Source organism: Entelurus aequoreus, linkage group LG09, assembly GCF_033978785.1.
Source record: "Entelurus aequoreus isolate RoL-2023_Sb linkage group LG09, RoL_Eaeq_v1.1, whole genome shotgun sequence".
Taxonomy (NCBI): domain Eukaryota; kingdom Metazoa; phylum Chordata; class Actinopteri; order Syngnathiformes; family Syngnathidae; genus Entelurus; species Entelurus aequoreus.
In genome coordinates, this window is record NC_084739.1 from 81,902,335 (window position 1) to 81,922,212 (window position 19,878).

The following is a 19,878-nucleotide window of genomic DNA, read 5'->3' on the forward strand; positions in this document are numbered from 1 at the left end:
GAATTTATTATGGGTCTACTGAAAATGTGACCAAATCTGCTGTGTCACCTTTTCTCCTCCAAACATATTGCTGGGTATTGTGGCCAAACAGCTACATTTTTGTTTCATCAGACATCACATGGACAAAGATAAGACCTTCTGTAGGAAAGTTCTGTGGTCAGATGAAACAAAAATGTAGCTGTTTGGCCACAATACCCAGCAATATGTTTGGAGGAGAAAAGATGAGGCCTTTAATCCCCGGAACACCATCAACCAATCTACCGTCAAGCATGGTGGTGGTATTATTATGCTCTGGGCCTGTTTTGCTGCCAATGGAACTGGTGCTTTACAGAGAGTAAATGGGACAATGAAAAAGGAGGATTACCGCCAAATTCTTTCGGACAACCTAAAATCATCAGCCCGGAGGTTGGGTCTTGGGCGCAGTGGGTGTTCCAACAGGACAATGACCCCAAACACACGTCAAAAGTGGTAAAGGAATGGCTAAATCAGGCTACAATTAAGGTTTTAGAAAGGCCTTCCCAAAGTCCTGACTTAAACTTGTGGACAATGCTGAAGAAACAAGTCCATGTCAGAAAACCAACAAATTTAGCTGAACTGCACCAATTTTGTCAAGAGGAGTGGTCAAAAATTCAACCAGAAGCTTGTGGATGGCTACCAAAAGTACCTTATTGCAGTGAAACTTGCCAAGGGACATGTAACCTAATATTAACATTGCTGTATGTATACTTTTGACCCAGCAGATTTGGTCACATTTTCAGTAGACCCATAATAAATTCATGAAAGAACTAAACTTCATGAATGTTTTTTGTGACCAACAAGAGAAAAACTCTCATTAAAAAATAAGAGTTGTAGAAATGATTGGAAACTCAAGACAGCCATGACATTATGTTCCTTACAAGTGTATGTAAACTTTTGACCACGACTGTATATTCAAGCTCTAACATCCCATGTAGGGCGAGCCTTACTTATTGTGCAGTTTTGATTCTGCACAATGGGTGTTGTCTCCAATTTCCTCCCTTCCACACTCTTGATGGAGCGCCGGTCTAAGGGCCGGCCAACTTGATGGCCTTGTAGGCTGATGCATTATTGCTGCTGGTGTTTTAATGCATTAATGTAAGCAAAGCCGCTCCTGCAGCTGACTGACAAATGGTTTTGATTGGCCCGGATTGATCCAGACTGAGTCGTGCAGACATCCAGAAAGCGTCAAGCACGAGTGTGAAGTCAGTCCGATATTAGCGTGTTGAATGCAGGCACAGGGACGAGGGTTAAGTAAGAGAATGTCCCGCTTATTAGGGGTCACGCATGATCTGAGCTGTTTCACGTCAATGAAACCCTGGGCCTAAAAGACTGAAGTGAGGCTGAATCCCTCTCTGTCCCCTAGTGGGACGGCAGCATACGAGCCCTGCCGCCACCACCAGCACTGCCGCCATGGCACAGGAAGGTACGTCTGCTATAGACGGCTACAGTCCGGCCGGGACTCTGCCATCTTTGCATTCGGGTTGTTGGCATGCAGGCCTGGGGCTGCCGGAATAGACCCAACTACCCCTCCCCGACCCCTGACCAACTACCTGGCCACTCTTGACTGGTTGTTGTCATTGCACCCGGGCATCTTGGACACACACACACACACACACACACACACACACACACACACACACACACACACACACACACTGACAAACGCGTGCACAGGATGCAACACTCCTGTGACCGACACTTGTAGACCTTTGCAGCTTAGCCATCATACTCCAATCAGAAAGATATCTTCTGTAATGATACATTTGCATAATTTCATATCCACACTACAGTATTTGGCCGATGCCCAGTCAATGCCTGCCTCCACCCCACCCCCCTGCATGGCCTCGCCTCGAAGGGCCAGCCAAGCATGTGTTGGAGCAGACAGTGTGCCAGTCTGCATGGTACTCCATGATAAAGCAATGCACCTCAATGTCCTGCCTGCCTGCTGTGTTGATATGCATGCAAAAAAAATGATCTGATTATGACGTGCATTTTTAATCGGAATACTTTACTGTGACATGCGCAGAACCGGAATACTTTATTTTGACATGCGCAGAACCTAACAAACGGAAAGGTGTGTTGTCATTTGTGCTATGGCACCATCATTTGGACGAGTTCGCGCACTGCAGGTGCTGAAGAAACAGTGACTTCCACTGTAAACAAACATGGATCTGTGCATTTCTGCTTGTCCGACGTTATCACTGTATTTATTTATTGTTTTTTCCTTCTGTTCACTACTTTTGTTTTACCTCTCTTTTTGAAATGGAGCTGTTCTGTGCTTTTTATGCTATTATGTACAGGTTGCGGCGCGTCTTTATGTTACGACATTCTGTGTATGTGTTTGAGGTGTCCAAAACTCGTCCAAAAGATGGAGACCTAGCACAAACAATAACACAGCTTTTCAGTGTCTCTGCTTGAGTTTACTGAAAACTATTGAACACAAAACATTATGGCCGTTAGCAAAGAAAAATCCATAAATTAGCCGCACCGTTTTATAAGCCGCAGTGTTATAAAAGTAGCGGCTTGTAGTCTGGAATTTACCGTTCTATAGTTTGTACACACATGGAGGTAGGAAATATTCAAACAAAGACAAAGGGCCTGATCTACTTAAGGTTTGCGTGTACTAAAACTTGATAGCACACGCACAGCTGATCTACTAAACTTGTGCGCAGAGGATTGTGTCTCTTAAGTGAGCAGAATAAGGAGCGCAATCCATTTAGCGTGTCTGTCTTCATGAATATGAAAAATATATGCTGATAAAATTAAGGCTGAAACGACGCGTCGACGTAGTCGACGTCATCGGTTACGTAAATACGTCGACGCCGTTTTTGTGCGTCGCATATTTACGTCACACTACCGTCATGGCGAAGCGCAAAGCAGACGATCAAAGCAGACAATGCGAGCGGTGCGAGCGGGGGGGGGGGGGGGTGGGGGGGAAGCATGCCAAAAGTGGTCAAAAGTGTGGGAGTATTTCAATAAACGGCCTAATAATGTTGTTGTATGCACACTGTGTCGAGCGGAAATGGCCTATCATAGCAGCACAACGGCTATGAACGAACATTTGAAAAGAAAACCATCAACTAGTCAATCGTCCGCGCGAGCATACATTGTCATCATTACACAAAAACATGAATGTGTCATTTGTATCTGCTAGGGGTGTAACGGTACGTGTTTCGTTACGTACGAAAGCCCCGTTTCGGTACGGGGCTTTCGGTTCGGTACGGGGGTGTACCGAACGAGTTTCTAAGCTAAAGCTAACTTTAGCTGCTAAAGACTTAACAAGCTGCTTCGCTCCTCTGTCTCTGTCTCAGCACGCACCATTGTCCCACCCACACAACCATCTGATTGGTACACACGAAGCATTACCAGCCAATCAGCAGTGTGTATTCAGAGCGCATGTAGTCAGCGCTTCAGCGTGGAGCAGATAGGTGTTTAGCAGGTGAGCATCAGGCAGCGGACTCTCCCCAAATGATAATAAACACCTCCCAGTCAACTACTAGTAACATCACTATGAGCCCGTTGACCTTCTAGGAATATAAACTGCAGCTCAGCTCACTCGCAGTCCTGGCTTGAGGTGAAGGCTAATTAGCTCTCAGTTCCAGCCACATCGACCCCTTCTGAGCGCCTATTTTCAGCTGCTGGGAATATTGTAAACAAGAAAAGAACCAGAGCATGTAGACATGCTAACCTTTCTTCATTACAACTGTTAGTCACTCTGTTCGGGAGCCGGTAAAGGACTGTATATTTTCTTTAGGGGGATGCTCTAACTTTCACTATTTATCAAATAAAGATAGTCTAGGAGAGAGTGAGAGGACACCACTTATATAGTTAACCAATTTACTATATCATATAATATACAATAATCTGACAATAATGAACACATTGATTACACTCATACACTCATCCCCACTCACACGCTACCTCCCCAATGAAACCTCCCGCACTAAACCAATTACACAACACACACACACAGTCCAACCTGGGCCCCTTGGCTGGGCCAGAAGATAGTCTGTTGTAGTCCTGCTGGATCGTTGGTGCACGTAGGGGTGGGGGTGGTGAGTTGCAAATGCTGGATACAAAGGGGGCCTTGGAGAGGGGGGACACCTCCCGTTGTAGAGTAGAGAAGGGGGGGCTCGGCCGTGCTTCCCTTTAGCTCCCTCACGAGTCTAGCCTGGAGCGAGAGGAGAACCAGCCTCGTCCTGGGTCACCTCCCTGTCGACTAGCCCGTGAGCGCGAGCCAATAACACTTGTACCTCGCGCTGTCCACTTCCCTCGCAGCAAGGTAGCCGCGATAGCACACAACTAAACTCTACAATGTTCACTCTCCAAACAATAAATAGTCACAGGGGAGAGTGTCTCTTCTATAAACTTAGTCCAAACGTGACTGAACCTGGCGTTCGTAAAGTCACGGTGCAGCCAACAAACACAGGTGCGAGCTGCGGTGAGCTAACTAGCTGTTAGCATGCGCTTCACCTCCTACTGGCAACGTGAAGCGCCCAAAACGTCTTTAAACTTAAACTAGTGCACTGGCACTTAACTGTCACTTATAACAAACTTAAATACAACGCTTAGAGTACTAGTTACTTATCTGATCTGCAACTGTGGTTATCTCTATCTCCGGGTAGTATTACCGACGCTCCGCCGCCTGTCAAATGCCGGAGCTCTTTTAAACACTTTTTTTACCTGCCGGCGGAAACGGAAGTGCCCGTAACCATGGCAACCGTAACCGTGGCAACGGTTAAACAATCTAACGAAAATACATTACAACTTCCCAAACAACTTATATGAAATGGAAATAAATAATAATAATTAATCCCTTAACAGAAATGATCTATATATAAAACTAAAAGGGACAATTTACACAAATATGCAAACCTTCAGAACACACTCACTGGAATGAGTAGAATTGGTTATTGTGTACTGTGTTGGACTGGATGTTTATTTTGCACATTTTAAAAGCAATACTTAATGTTTACAGTGCTCCAGAATATTTAGATTGGCACTTTTTTGTATTGGATGTTTATCTTTATTTTTGCACATTTTAGCAAATAAGCAATACTTTCACTTCTGTTGAAATGTTTACACTGTTGTTACAGAATATTTCGTTTTGCACTTTTTTGTATTGGATGTTTCTTTATTTTTGCACATTTTAAAGCAAAATATTTTTGAAATGCTTATACTATTGCAGAATAAGATTTGCACTGGATGTTGACTTTTATATTTGCACATTAAAGAGCAAATAAGCTACTTTTAATTTTGTTAAATGTTAAAAGTTTTAAATGTTTACATTATTACAGAATATTTAGTCATGTTGTTGTCAATGTTGACTGAGTGGCCATACTTCTTTTTTTTTGTAAATAAAAGCCATGCCTTTTGAAAAAACGGGCCTATATTTATTTTTTCATCTTCATTTTGAATAAAAAAATAATCGGTAAAAGGAAAAATAATCTATAGATTAATCGAAAAAAATTATCTATCGATTAATCGAAAAAATAATCTATAGATTAATCGATAGAAAAATAATCGTTAGCTGCAGCCTTAGATAAAATATATTTGCATGAAAACATGCAAATAAAACTATTTAGCACACGCAGTTGGACTTATCCAAGAATACAACTTAACTTTATCACGTCTTAAAAGTATGTGCAAACTGACGCATCTCGGAGAAAAAAGAAGCGCTTGATTTGCCCACCCGAAACCACCTACAGCACACGGTTATAACTTGTCTCATTGGAGCAATTAAAAAAAAAAAAGGTTAACAAAGCTATTTTTTTATGTTTTGGATTTATCAGGGTGACGTAATAATTCCTCATATTGGCCTGATAATGACTGGTCCGGTATTCTTCATGCACCCTGAGTTAGTTGGTTGATTTATATAGGCTAGTAAGCAACGTTCCCTCTAAGGTGCGCGCCTGTGCAATTGCGCACTGCTCAAGCGTCCTCTGAGCACGGCAAATCTATGCCACGCACAAAATCAAATAAAAAAATAAGCGCATAACAATTTTCAACAGACGGACACGACTGAGAAAACAGTTTTCGTCATCATTGTTCAAATATTGTAACGTCTGTCGAGGCGCTTTGAGGACATGAATTCCATCCATCACTTTACTAAGCAAAACTCTTTATTGTCGGCCATAAACACATCACCAAAACATTGGTTAAAAAAATTATATCTAGCAAAACTGGTCATTTTCTGCAGTACAAACCAGACCAAAAGCAACTTTGTTATATCAACAGCAGCCGCTCGCTCTTTCTCACTTGCACCAACACATGCACATATGGCACTTAGCCAGTGATGTGTTTACAGCCACACAAAAAGTCGGACAACTCCAACACCACACATAAAGTGTCATTCCAGGTCGTTACACTATGAGTTACCAATCAAATGTGTGCTTATTCTAGTGTCATTTATTAGGAATCTTAATTTATAAATATTAATCATGAAATGCTGTTAGTATAAATATATTTTTTACAAACAGGAAGTTGCAGGAATGTACACATGATCCCCTGCTTACATCTCATTGTGCAACATGTGAATGTTTTAATGGGAACTAAATGCAATGTCTGAAAGGGGTACAAATTATTTCCAAAGCAGGACCTCCACCCAGACAAACAATAGAAGTACACAGTTCATGAAAAACAATATTTTTTGTTATTGTCATTGTAAGTGGGCCTAAACACTTATATTAGAAAATCATCTCATGGAAATGACTGCTGTCATTTGATTATAATAATAAGAGAATGTTGTCTGTCTATCTGTGTTGGCCCTGCGATGAGGTGGGGACTTGTCCAGGGTGTACCCCGCCTTCCGCCTGAATGCAGCTGAGATAGGCTCCAGCACCCCCCGCGACCCCGAAAGCGACAAGCGGTAGTAAATGGATGGATGGATGGAGATTAAACTTGTTATTTAGTCAGGTTTGGGACAGGTGTGCTGCTGGTGTAGCCACAGTGTGCACGTCTGATGTTGCTCACATGGCCTCCACTCAATGCTCAGGAAGTTTTTGCGTTTGCTCACACAAATGACAAATTAGAGGGAACATTGCTAGTAGGGTAAAGTTTTGTACCTGACAAGTTTCGGCTACCTTGCTTCTGCAGCCTTCAGTTTTCATGAAGGCTGCAGAAGCAAAGTAGCCGAAACTTGTCAGGTACAAAATTTTACCTTACTAGCCTATATAAATCAACCATTTATAAATACACATCAGTAGGCTAAATGAACCTCTTCAACATAAAGTGCACATGAGGTTGATGCCATTTTCTGTACGAAGTTGGAATAATGTGTTCATGAGCGATGGTTAGGGCCAAATGTAGTCATGGCTACCCGCCACAAATGGATGTAGGGAAAACACTTCACTTTTTGCATATTCTGAGAATCAAATACTTTTGTTAACGATCTATATAATTAAATACACCAACAAAAAGTTCAGACGTGAGTTATTCAGAATACTCTGCATATATTAACCTATATTGTGATGCTTTTAACACACAAAATGTGTTTATGTGGCCCTGCATCCTTCCATTCTCTAAGTTTGGACACCTATTCTGTAAAGCAAGTACATTTAAGCGTAAGTAACAGTGTTGGCCATACTTACTGTGTGCAAAGTTGATGGCGAGTATGTGTGTGTTTTCCCCGTCCTTGCCGTGAATGCCGCATGTCAATGTTTTTTTTGTTAAATGGCAACATTAAATAAATACATCCGTGTTTTCTTTTTACCTTTGCGTTCCTCCTTCCAATTTTTTCAAACTGGAAGGTAAGGAAAGATGACCGGACGTTGACTAAAGCCGACACTAATTATGTAACGTTTGGTGTGGATTAATGGGTCCAGCTGAGTAAGCAGTTGCTAGCATTGCTGCTGTAATAATGTTTTTTTTCTTCTTCTGTTTAACTACATTGAGTTCATTGTCGATATTTGTGTCTTGCAGCGTGCAAAACCTTGCTCAACAAAAAGTCAGACGGCGTGAAGGTAAGTTCTCCCCAGCCCAAGTTAAGAGTTGTATTGACTTTTTCTGTCCTTTTCTTCTGTCTGTCTTTAACTTCTTGAGGTTCCTTGGCTTTAGGAGAGGTTGTAAACAGGACTATTTCATGCTCTCTCTTAAAGAGGGGATTTGAACTTGTAAAGCCGGTTGTTTCTTTTGGCCTGCTGGTCAGCGTGAGTAGTGCGTGCAGTGGAGCGCCATCATTAATAAAAATATCCCAAAAGCTTTATTTTCCAGCTATTTCCCTTTCTTTTCTATAAATGGCTCACCGTTTTTCTTTATCTGTCAGCGTACGTAGCCGCTTTCCTTTTCTTCTTTTTCTGTACTGCTTCTGGTTTGTTTTTTGTTTTGTTCTTGCTGCCCAATGAGCCTTTATTTACTTTCCTCCTCCTCTCCATTTGCTGTCTGTCAGAAAAGGAAGTCCAGCTCGAGTGTTTGTTTGATGGTGAGATGAGCTCTTGTCGGTCGCTTCCGTTTCCATTTTGTCATCCGTTGTCTCCTTTCGTGGCTCTTCAAACCGTACCCTCTCTGTAGCACGTTATTAGCCTTTGAGCTGTCGCCGTCTGACACTTTTCATGGCATTCATATCTGATGTCCATCCTCCATCCTTGCATCTCTCCGTGTCGCCAAAAAACCATCCAGGCACACACTGGGGGAAATATTTTCTGTCATGCCCACCCCCGAGGGACAAAAAAATGTTCACGCCCCCCCTTAATTAAAATACTATTAACATATTTATTTATCTATATTTGTCAAGCTCGACTAGCACTTGTTTAAAATAAAGAGCGTGTTCTTCTGAAGGACATTATACTGTCTATCCTCTTGCCTACCATATTTACGGTAAACCAAAGGATATATATTTATTGAAGCACTGCTGCCACCTAGCTGGAGGTTTGGGTATTGTTCAAGCATATATAAAGAGGCTTAATACTAGTCCTACTGGCTCTCACGGCCCACCAGTAGGGCCGGTCCCACAATTTAAGAAGCACTGATCTACGCAATTATATATATATATATATATATATATATATATATATATTTAGCTATTTTTGCATTCATTCTTGTCCATTGTCGTCTTCCTCAAAATATAGCAGCTACCCCACCTCAACATTGCTCAAATCTTCAATGCAAGACAGAAAAATGCATTATAATGTCAATATTTTGGTTTAAGTTAGACATGCCTGGGAAAGCCTAAGCTTGCTTCGCTTAGCATGTGGGTCATTCAACCTTAAATTTCTGTCTTTTTTTTCCAACTCCAGATCTCATAAAACACATATTGAACTACTCAAGACGTGTATCGATCAGTCTTAGGCAACATCATTTTCATTTTGTTCAAGGTTCCTAAGACAAAGATGAGTCTTTTGAGTAACAGTAGTGAGCTTTTAGCATATAATTAGCAAGTACCGTATTTTCCAGACTATTAAGGCGCACTTTAAATCCTTTTTTTTCTCTAATCTCGACTGTGCGCCTTATAACCTAATGTACGGAATAGTTCTGGTTTTACTTACCGACCTCAAAGCAATTTTATTTGGTACGTGCGGTCAAACCAGACATTTTAGCAGGGTAATACCAACAATCTGTCCCCACTCCCGACTAAAATATTGCTGTGTAACTTTACAAATACATTTGGCTAATGGACATTAGTCAAATGTGGCAAGAAGAAGCATAAACAAGAGAAACCCACAGCGTAGGACTCGTCGATTGCCGTTTGAAGTTCCTTGGAGTAGGATTCGGCTGCTTATCCGGCAACCTCAGTCATGCAGAGTGGGAGGGGACTACAATATTTTGACTGTGATTGCAGTACCATTTCTGGCCATATTACTAGATATGGCACCGTTAATGCCAAAATTATTATTTGATTGCAATAAGAAACATACTTTAGTGTATCGTAAGATTTTCTGCCAAAATGAAGTCAATAATGACATTTTTTTGTGGTCCCCTTTATTTTGAAAAGTATCGAAATACATTTTGGTACCAGTACCAAAATATTGGTCTCGGGACAACCAAAGGGCAGCACGGTGGTACAGGGGTTAGTGCATGTGCCTCACAATACGAAGGTCCTGGGTTCGATCCCCCGGCTCGGGGTCTTTCTGTGTGGAGTTTGCATGTTCTGCCCGTGACTGCGTGGGTTCTACTCCGGCTTCCTCCCACCTCCAAAGACATGCACCTGGGGATAGGCCCCTCCCACCTCCAAAGACATGCACCTGGGGATAGATTGATTGGCAACACTAAGTGTGTGAAAGTTGTCTGTCTATCTGTGTTGGCCCTGCAACCAGGTGGCAACTTGTCCAGGGTCCGACTTCTGCCAGAGTTCAGCTGAGATAGGCTACAGCACCCCCCGCGACCCAGAAAGGGACAAGCGGTAGAAAATGGATGGATGGATGGAAGGGACAACCATAGTACATACAAATACTGTAAATATACAATATATGTTCACAATAAATATTGTCTTTTTGAAAATAGGAGCAGATGAAGACAGACTATTGGAACAATTCACTGTTCTCAAGAATTTATTTTGAATTAATAAGATTTTTTGAAGGTATGAATGGCAAGTATTCATAGCATCATCATCCAACCCCCCTCCTTACATAGTCAAATACTATTGAGATACATTACATGTGGGTATTTTAAGTTATAGTATGTCAACATACAAGAACGGTTAATAAAACAACAAACTTTACTCAAAATACCTATCAATTTCGTCATTAAACTACTTTTCGCTGCATGCATAGACCTAAATCATAAACATAACAATCATTGTGCCTGAAAAAGATGAGAAAATGAGTTTTGCTATGGCATGTTAGAGGCCATTTTAATACCCAGACACACAAGGGGCAGATATTGTGATGAATGGCTAAACGAGGCAGCACTTTGGCATGGTGCTGTACAAAGTGGCATGTATCCATCACACACTCCTACTGTAGCGGTGCATCATGTGCTGGGCGAGGCTGCAGGATCAATGTTGTTGTCTAGTAACGAGTATAGTCATCATCGGCATCATCAGCAACGTCTCCAACTCTAACCTCACTTCATTGTTTGCATATTCTCTCTGTCTCTTTCTCTCTCTCTCTCTCTCTCTCTCTCTCTCTCTCTCTCTCTCTCTCTCTCTCTCTCTCTCTCTCTCTCTCTCTCTCTCTCATTCGCAGCCTTCCATTTCCTCCTCCCGCCTGTGTGCTCGTCGTGTATTGAACATAAATTGCGATGTTGACATTAGCAATTCAAACGGCGGGCTTTGTGCCTCGGGGGTCTCTCCCAGCTTGTGCCCCGCGGACCTGTGCGGTATTTACGCTCTTAAATCCTGACAGACAAACGACTTTCATTTTGCAGCCGGGGCGTCACCTGCTTACATGCTGCTGTGCTATAAAACGAAACGCCATATGTCTGCAGCGTCAAGAAACGGCAATATGGGAAATGATATGAAAAAGATGAGGGGTTATTGTTATAGCCGAGATGTACAGGAGCCTGCTTTTTAGTGACTAGCGAAGGGATGCGCACAAAAATTAGGGCTGTCAAAAATAAAAAAGTTAATTCATATGATCAATCACAAAAAATATTGCATTAATCATTTATACATGCAGATTAATCACATGATTTATTTTGACTCTAAATGCTCCTCTACCGTTGTCATACAGTCAGTGATCAGGTCAATGTATAAATAAATACATTTTTTAAAAAATAACTAGAAGAGGCAATTCCTGAAGGAATTGCGTGTGAATGCTCCAATGCTGAAGTTGAAGTGAAATGGTGACAGAATGTAGTATGAATGTAAGAATAGTGGAATGTTTTGAATGTTGAAGAGCTGACGCTGAACTGAAATGCTAGTGGAACGTAGCATGAATGTAGAAATGTTGAATTTAAATGTTGAAATCGTTTAAACGCTGAAATAGTTTGAATGTTGGAATGGTTTGAATGTTGAAGAGTTTGAATTTCCAGGGAAACGGAAATTTGGCCTGCCGATATTATCGGCCAATAAATGCTTTAATATGTAATATCGTAAATTATCGGTATCGTTTTTTTAATTATCGGTATAGTTTTTTTTTTTGTTTCTTGTTTTTTTAAATCAACATAAACACAAGATACACTTACAATTAGTGCACCAACCCAAAAAATCTCCCTCCCCCATTTACACTCATTCACACAAAAGGGTTGTTTCTTTCTGTTATTAATATTCTGGTTCCTACATTATATATCAATATAGATCAATACAGTCTGCAAGGGATACAGTCCGTTTAATTTATTTATCTTATTTTATTTTTTATTTTTTTTAAAAAGGACCTTATCTTCACCATACCTGGTTGTCCAAATTAGGCATAATAATGTGTTAATTCCACGACTATAGATATTGGTATCGAGTGACACAAACAATTATTTACAAACTTGATTGTTAGACTGTACATCGGAAGAACACCAACAACTAGGGGTGTGGGAAAAAATCGATTCAAATTCGAATCGCGATTCTCACGTTGTGCGATTCAGAATCGATTCTCATTTTTTTAAAATCGATTTATTTTTTTAATAAATTTTTTTAGTATTTTTTTTTTAATTTGTTTATTTATTTATTTTAAATTAATCAATCCAACAAAACAATACACAGCAATACCATACCAATGCAATCCAATTTCAAAACCCGACCCAGCAACACTCAGAAGTGCAATAAACAGAGCAATTGAGAGGAGACACAAACACCACACACAACAATTGAGAGGAGACACAAACACCACACACAACAATTGAGAGGAGACACAAACACCACACACAACAATTGAGAGGAGACACAAACACCACACACAACAATTGAGAGGAGACACAAACACCACACACAACAATTGAGAGGAGACACAAACACCACACACAACTATTGAGAGGAGACACAAACACCACACACAACAATTGAGAGGAGACACAAACACCACACACAACAAACCAAAAGTAGTGAAACAAAAATGAATATTATCAACAACAGTATCAATATTAGTTACAATTTCAACATAGCAGTGATTAAAAATCCCTCATTGACATTATCATTAGACATTTGTAAAAAATAAAAAATGGTGTCACAGTGGCTTACACTTGCATCGCATCTCATAAGCTTGACAACACACTGTGTCCAATATTTTCACAAAGATAAAATAAGTCATATTTTTGGTTCATTTAATAGTTAAAAAAAATGTACATTATTGCAATCAGTTGATAAAACATTGTCCTTTACAATTATAAAAGCTTTACTACTCTGCTTGCATGTCAGCAGACTGGGGTAGATCCTGCTGAAATCTATGTATTCCATGAACAGAGAATCCTTTTGAATCGGGAAAAAATCGTTTTTGAATCGAGAATCGTGTTAAATTGAAAAAAAAAAAAAAAGATTTTGAATCGAATCGTGACCCCAAGAATCGATATTGAATCAAATCGTGGGACACCCAAAGATTCACAGCCCTACTAACCACTATATACTTAAGTTACCATAAGACAAGAATGAATGACCATTTAAAGCAAAGAAACCTTGAACAGATGCTAATAACTTCACCGTAACAGTTAGTCAGCATTAATTAATTATTTGTTGCCAGCCAAAACAGCAGCACCTACCCGGAACACGTCCCTCAGATTACTCCGCCTCATGACCGATTGACGTTCGGTTTAGCGACGCCACATCGTGTCATCAACGGATGCACTCCGTCACCCCACAGCTGTGTGCGCTGGCGTTGTTTCGCTGTGTTTTGTTTGTGTCGCCACGGAATACCGCACCTGGGTATTCCCTGGCATCATCATCCATCCCCCTCCTTGCATGGTAAAGAGTGTCCTACCTCCCCCCAGGAAGCCCAGACAACTGTGGTACACAACCCAGCTGACGGCACCAAGGTAAGGCGCACCTCCTCTGACTGTTAGCGAACCCGCCGCTACTAACGCTAACACACCCGGTATGCTTGGCGGACGCTAACGCAACATCTTTTTTTAATAGGCTTTCTTTTAAATGTACAATTTTGTAGCTAATGTTGTTGGACTCCAAACCATTAGAGGGCAGTAAAGTAGAATAGAGAAATGCTAACCTAGCTTGTTCAGGCTAAAATGAACGTATGTAGAGCCTTAAATAACGATATTTAATGCTGGGGTGTCAAACTCATCGTTGTTACGTCTGCTTTCCAAGGGCCGCTTGTTACAGTGAATATATATTCATTTGATTTAGAGGTGGGAATTTTACAATCTTAGGATTATGATTCAGGAGCTAAGATTCAATTAAAAATCCATTATTGATGCATCTTTTAACTTGTGTATATTGATGCAGTTTTACAATTATTTTCTTATCACTAAATAAGCGTTTATTACTTGTAACTTTTAAAAACAGTGCATTTGTGATAAGAAACAGTCAATTAATTCCTATTACATTTATTATTATTTATTATTTATTATTCTACCATGAATTGATTAATGTGGACCCCGACTTAAACAAGTTGAAAAACGTATTGGGGTGTTACCATTTAGTGGTCAATTGTACGGAATATGTACTGTACTGTGCAATCTACTAATACAAGTTTCAATCAATCAATCAATCAAATTAGATCAGGGGTCCCCAAACTTTTTGACTCGGGAGCCGCATTGGGTTAAAACAATTTGGCCGGTGCATTTTTAGATTGAAACTTGTATTAGTAGATTGCACAGTACAGTACATATTCCGTACAATTGACCACTAAATGGTAACACCCCAATAAGTTTTTCAACTTGTTTAAGTCGGGGTCCACGTTAATCAATTCATAGTAAAGTTACATTGCTTAATGCATCCAGCGGGGCATCACAACAAAATTAGGCATAATATTGTGTTAATTCCACGACTGTATATATCGGTATCGGTTGATATCGGAATCGGTAATTAAGAGTTGGACAATATTGGGGTATCGGCAAAAAAGGCATTATCGGACATCCTTAATTGTAAAACTTAAAAGCGTTGCTTCGAGTGATGAATGAAGAATCCTTTCCAATCAAAAGCGCTGTGGAATTGTTATACTTCTGGTTCAAGGCACGGAACAGGAAGTACATTTTTAACCCGCAACACCTGCAGTGAGCCAACTCGTCCAAAAGATGGCGCCATAGCACAAACAATGAAACATATTTGTTGAATACAAAACATTATGGCTGTTATGTTAGCGGGGGGGAAAATCCACAAATTAGTCGCACCGTTTTTGTAAGCCGCAGGGTCCAAAGCGTGGGAAAATGTGGTGGAAAATACGTTTTTGGATTGCACAAGCCTAGAAAAATAAATGATTTGTATTAGCATTGTTGTAAAATATTTGATCGTGTTAGCAATCACACAACAATGAGTCTTGTTGGACAATGAGTGCTGCCTTGGCTGGTTTGTGCTCCTGGGAGGGACTCTTGTGTCCATGTGTGGTCAGTGGACTGTATTCATGTGCAGTACCGTATGTGTCCCCCAGTCACGCCAACAAAACTTGCTATTTTCACCCCCCCGCGCCTTTTTTCCTCTCTTATTTGTCTCTCTCTCACGTCTCAGGGCTCCACGGAGAGCTGCAACAATGCAGAAGAGGAGGAGATGAAAGGTAGGAAAGGTACTTGTCGTCCAACTTCCACCTTCTCTGCATGCTACTCGCTCCTCGGGCCGTGGTACTGAGCAGCCAGAACCTTTGCAAGGCTACAAAGACATTTGTCTCTGGTTCTGTGGTTATCGTCACACTTTTCCTCTACTGGCAGTCTTATCGTATAAAGCATCTTTGACCAGTGTTTATATAATGGGGCCATCAAAACAGCAGTGCACTCCTGTCGTTTAGAGGATCTTTGGCTCGTTATTTTTTATTTCAGTTGGTCCTTTTGGACAACAGAGCACTACTGTTTTATAAAGGATCTTTGACGAGGCTTTCATTTTTCAGGAGGTCCTTGAAAACAGCACGGGGCTCCTGTCATATAGAGGATCTTTGACTAGTGTTTCTTTTTGTATATAAGTTATCATAGACAGTTGAAGTTGTGACTCTTGGCATATAGAGAATCTTTGACTAGCATAATCTTTGACTAGCATAGTTTTTTTTTTGTGGTTTTTTTTATAAATAAGTTGTCATACTGAGGATTTTTGACTAGCCTTTTATATTTTTAAGAGGTCCTTGAAAACAGCAGAGCGCCTGTCATAGACATGATCTTTGACCAGTGTTTATTTGTACAGTAAATCATTGTAAACAGCAGAGTGCTCATGTCATATAGAGGATCTTTGACTATCATTTTTTCCGGTTAGGCCTTGAAGACAACAGAGAGCTCCTGTCATTTAGAGGATCTTTGGCTCGTTTTTTTTTTTCAGTTGGTCCTTTTGGACAACAGAGCGCTCCTGTCTTATGAAGGATCTTTGACGAAGCTTTCATTTATCAGGAGGTTCTAGAAAACAGCACAAGGCTCCTGTTATATAGAGGATCTTTGACTAGTGTTTCTTTTTGTATATAAGTTATGATAGACAGTTGAAGTTGTGACTCTTGGCATTTAGAGAATCTTTGACTCGCTTAGGTTTTTTGGGGGGGGTTTATAAATAAGTTGTCATACTGAGGATTTTTGACTAGCCTTTTATATTTTTAAGAGGTCCTTCAAAACTGCAGAGCGCCTGTCATAGACATGATCTTTGACCAGTGTTTATTTGTACAGTAAATCATTGTAAACAGCAGAGTGCTCATGTCATATGGAGGATCTTTGACTAGCCTTTTTTCCGGTTAGGCCTTGAAAACAGCAGAGGGCTCCTGTCATTTAGAGGATCTTTGGCTCGTTTTTTTTTTCAGTAGGTCCTTTTGGACAACAGAGCGCTTCTGTCTTATAAAGGATCTTTGACGAGACTTTCATTTTTCGGGAGGTCCTTGAAAACAGCACGGGGCTACTGTCATATAGAGGATCTTCGACTAGTGTTTCTTTTTGTATGTAAGTTATTATAGACAGTTGAAGTTGTTACTCTTGGCATATAGAGAATCTTTGACTAGCATAGTAAATCATTGTAAACAGCAGAGTGCTCATGTCATGTAGAGGATCTTTGACTAGCATTTTTTCCAGTTAGGCCTTGAATACAGCAGAGAGCTCCTGTCATTTAGAGGATCTTTGGCTCGGTTTTTTTTCAGTAGGTCCTTTTGGACAACAGAGCACTCCTGTCTTATAAAGGATCTTTGACAAGGCTTTCATTGAAAACAGCATGGGGCTCCTGTCATATAGAGGATCTTTGACTAGTGTTTCTTTTTGTATGTAAGTTATTATAGACAGCAGAGCGCTCCTGTCTTATAAAGGATCTTTGACTAGCCTTTCATTATTCCAGGAGGTCCTTGAAAATAGCAGAAGGCTCCTGTCATAAACAGGATCTTTGACTAGCCTTTTATTATTCCAGGAGGTCCTTGAAAATAGCAGAAGGCTCCTGTCATAAACAGGATCGTGGATTTGCTGTTCATTTTTTTAGTCCTCGTAAACAGCAGTGTGCTCCTGTCTTTGACCAGCACTTTTTTCCCAGTATGTCCTTGTAGGCCGCAGAGCACTCCTGTCAAAACAAGGATCTTTAACCATCCTGTCTTTCTGGTTTGGTCCTTGAAAACAGCAGCAGATGGCTCTCGTTATAAAGAGGATCTTTGACTAGAGTTTCATATTTTTTAGGAGGTCCTCGAAAACAGCAGAGATCCTGACATTTATATGATCTTTGACTTTGTGTTTCTTTGTACAATAAGTCCTTGCAGACAGCACAGTGCTCCTGTCATATAAAGGATCTTTGACTAGTGTTTCTTTGTACAATAAGCCTTTGTAGACACCAATGTGGTCTTGTCTTATAGAGGATCTTTGACACATTTTTTTTTTTCTTGTTGGTCCTTGAAAACAGAAATAGATGGCTCTTAGCATATACAGAATCTTTGACTAGCATTGTTTTTTTCTGTTTTTTTTTTAGGTAAGTTGTAGGGCTGCAACAACTAATCGATTAAATCGATTAAAATTGATTACCAAAATAGTTACCAAAATTCGTTGGAACTATGCTATGCGCATGCGCGGAGTCTTTTTCATTTATTTAAAAAAAAAAATGTTTGTTGTTTTTTTTTGTTTTATAAACCTTTATTTATAAACAGCAACATTTACAAACAGCTGAGAAACAATAATCAAAATAAGTACAAAAACAGTACAAAACAGCGCCAGGGCGGCGGTGAGGCTACGTCTCATGAGGTGGCGTAAGCTAGCCAATGATGTGTCATGTGCAGCTCACGTGACGACGCCGTCTCCTTTGCTGGAAAAATTTGAAAAATGGCGCAGGAAAACACTAGCGATAGTTTAGCGGAGAAACATCCTGAGGTTATTGCTTCAATGGAGAAAAGTGTACGACCTAAGTGGTCAAAAGTGTGGGAACACTTCACTTTAAAGACTTCAAAGAAGAGCGTTTCCTGCAAAATGGCACAGAAGTACAACATTGCTTCAGGAGCACCTGAAGAAGAAACATGTTGGAGCCATGGATGAAGGGAACAACTCACAGTACGTAACTTTTTAAGTCCATAGTGGCAACAAGCATTCATGAGTTCAGCTTTTTTGTGAGTAACGTTAGTTATGCCTTTGTTGCAACGCGGGGCTGATAATGTGTCTCTGGCACATTTGACTCCATTTTGAGAGAGAAAACGCACGGTTACCAATTTGGAAATAAACGTAACGGACATAAATATCTCAGGTTGGTTTCATAATGGATCAATGTAGCCGGGCCGATAAAGCTATATAAATATATTTAGATTTGAGTGACGCTTTAGTACAGACATGGGCCGGCCCTTTGCACATCCCTGTCCAGCCCGCGTGAGGCCAATCATAAATTACAAAATACATTTCAAAAAGTATCTATGTTGAGTGTGCAATACAACGGTGCTGCTTTTGTTTTGAAAAGCGTTATTTGTATTACTTCCGTGTGGACGTATGCGCGTGTGCGATTGTGAGTGAATTGAACGGCGCAATCACAAATTACAAAATAAAGTTTAAAAAACATCTATGTCGTGCGCGCAATGCAACTGTGCTGCTTTTATTTTGAAATGTGTTATTTATGCCGTATGTCCGGGGGGAACCTGTGAGTGAAGGTGCATAGAGACAAGTGATGAGACGCTAAAAAAAAGAAAAGTTGATGAGGAATGGCGTGTTTCCAACAAGACATGGACTGGCAAGTATTTCTTTACATAAATTAATGGTAAAGCTGTGTGCTTAATGTGTGGTACACAGCTTGCTGTGTTTAAAGAATATCATTTGAATCGCCACTACACCAAGAAACACGAGGGAAAATAGCGGAATGTGTCTGAAGCGCGCGCAAGGGAGGCTGATGCGTTGATGGTAAAACTGCAAAGCCAACAAGGACTTTGTGCCATATTTCACACCCCCAGAGATGCAGCCGTCAGGACAAGTTTCGTCATTTCTCACAAAAGCGCCAGAAAAAGTAAGGCGTTTTCTGACGGAGAGTTTATTAAGGAGTGCTTATTGGACTCTGTTGCGCTGATATGCCCGGAGACTTGGACTGTTTTTCGCTAACTTTGGATGAGAGCTGTGATGTACGTGACACCGCCCAGCTGCTCTTCTTCTTACGTGGGATAACTGCAGACTTTCAAATCACGGAGTAGCTGGCAGCCATGCAGTCAATTAAAGACACAACCACAGGTAATGACTTGTTCACAAAGGTAAATGCGTGTTTGGACATGTTAGGACTGAAATGGGACAAGCTGGCAGGTGTGACAATCCAATCACTTTATTTATATAACACATTTAAACAACAAAATGTTTCCAAAGTGCTGCACAACAATATTAAAAACAATATTCAAATATTATCCTTAGCTCCACCAATGACTGAATAAAAAGAAAAACAATTACATATAAAACCAATATAAAATAAATATGATTAAAAACAATTTTTAACAACAGATGGTT

The 19,878-nt window shown here is 40.5% G+C and overlaps 1 protein-coding gene across 14 annotated transcripts in view; it reads left to right on the forward strand.

Annotated features, from left to right (window-relative positions):
• camk2g2 (calcium/calmodulin-dependent protein kinase (CaM kinase) II gamma 2) overlaps nt 1-19,878 on the forward strand; it is a 201,675-nt gene that overhangs the window by 101,396 nt on the left and 80,401 nt on the right. For 2 of the 14 annotated variants that reach the window (XR_009827376.1, XM_062059586.1), the window contains exons 13-16: nt 1,382-1,441; nt 7,939-7,979; nt 13,804-13,848; nt 15,494-15,548. Coding sequence is in view for 13 of the 14 variants with exons in the window: in XM_062059586.1 (XP_061915570.1) it covers nt 1,382-1,441; nt 7,939-7,979; nt 13,804-13,848; nt 15,494-15,548 (201 nt within the window). In the remaining variant the exon portion in view is untranslated. Of the gene's footprint in view, nt 1-1,381; nt 1,442-7,938; nt 7,980-8,404; nt 8,438-13,803; nt 13,849-15,493; nt 15,549-19,878 lie in introns of all 14 variants that reach the window. The other 12 variants (XM_062059600.1, XM_062059589.1, XM_062059590.1 and 9 more) reach the window with 12 other exon arrangements.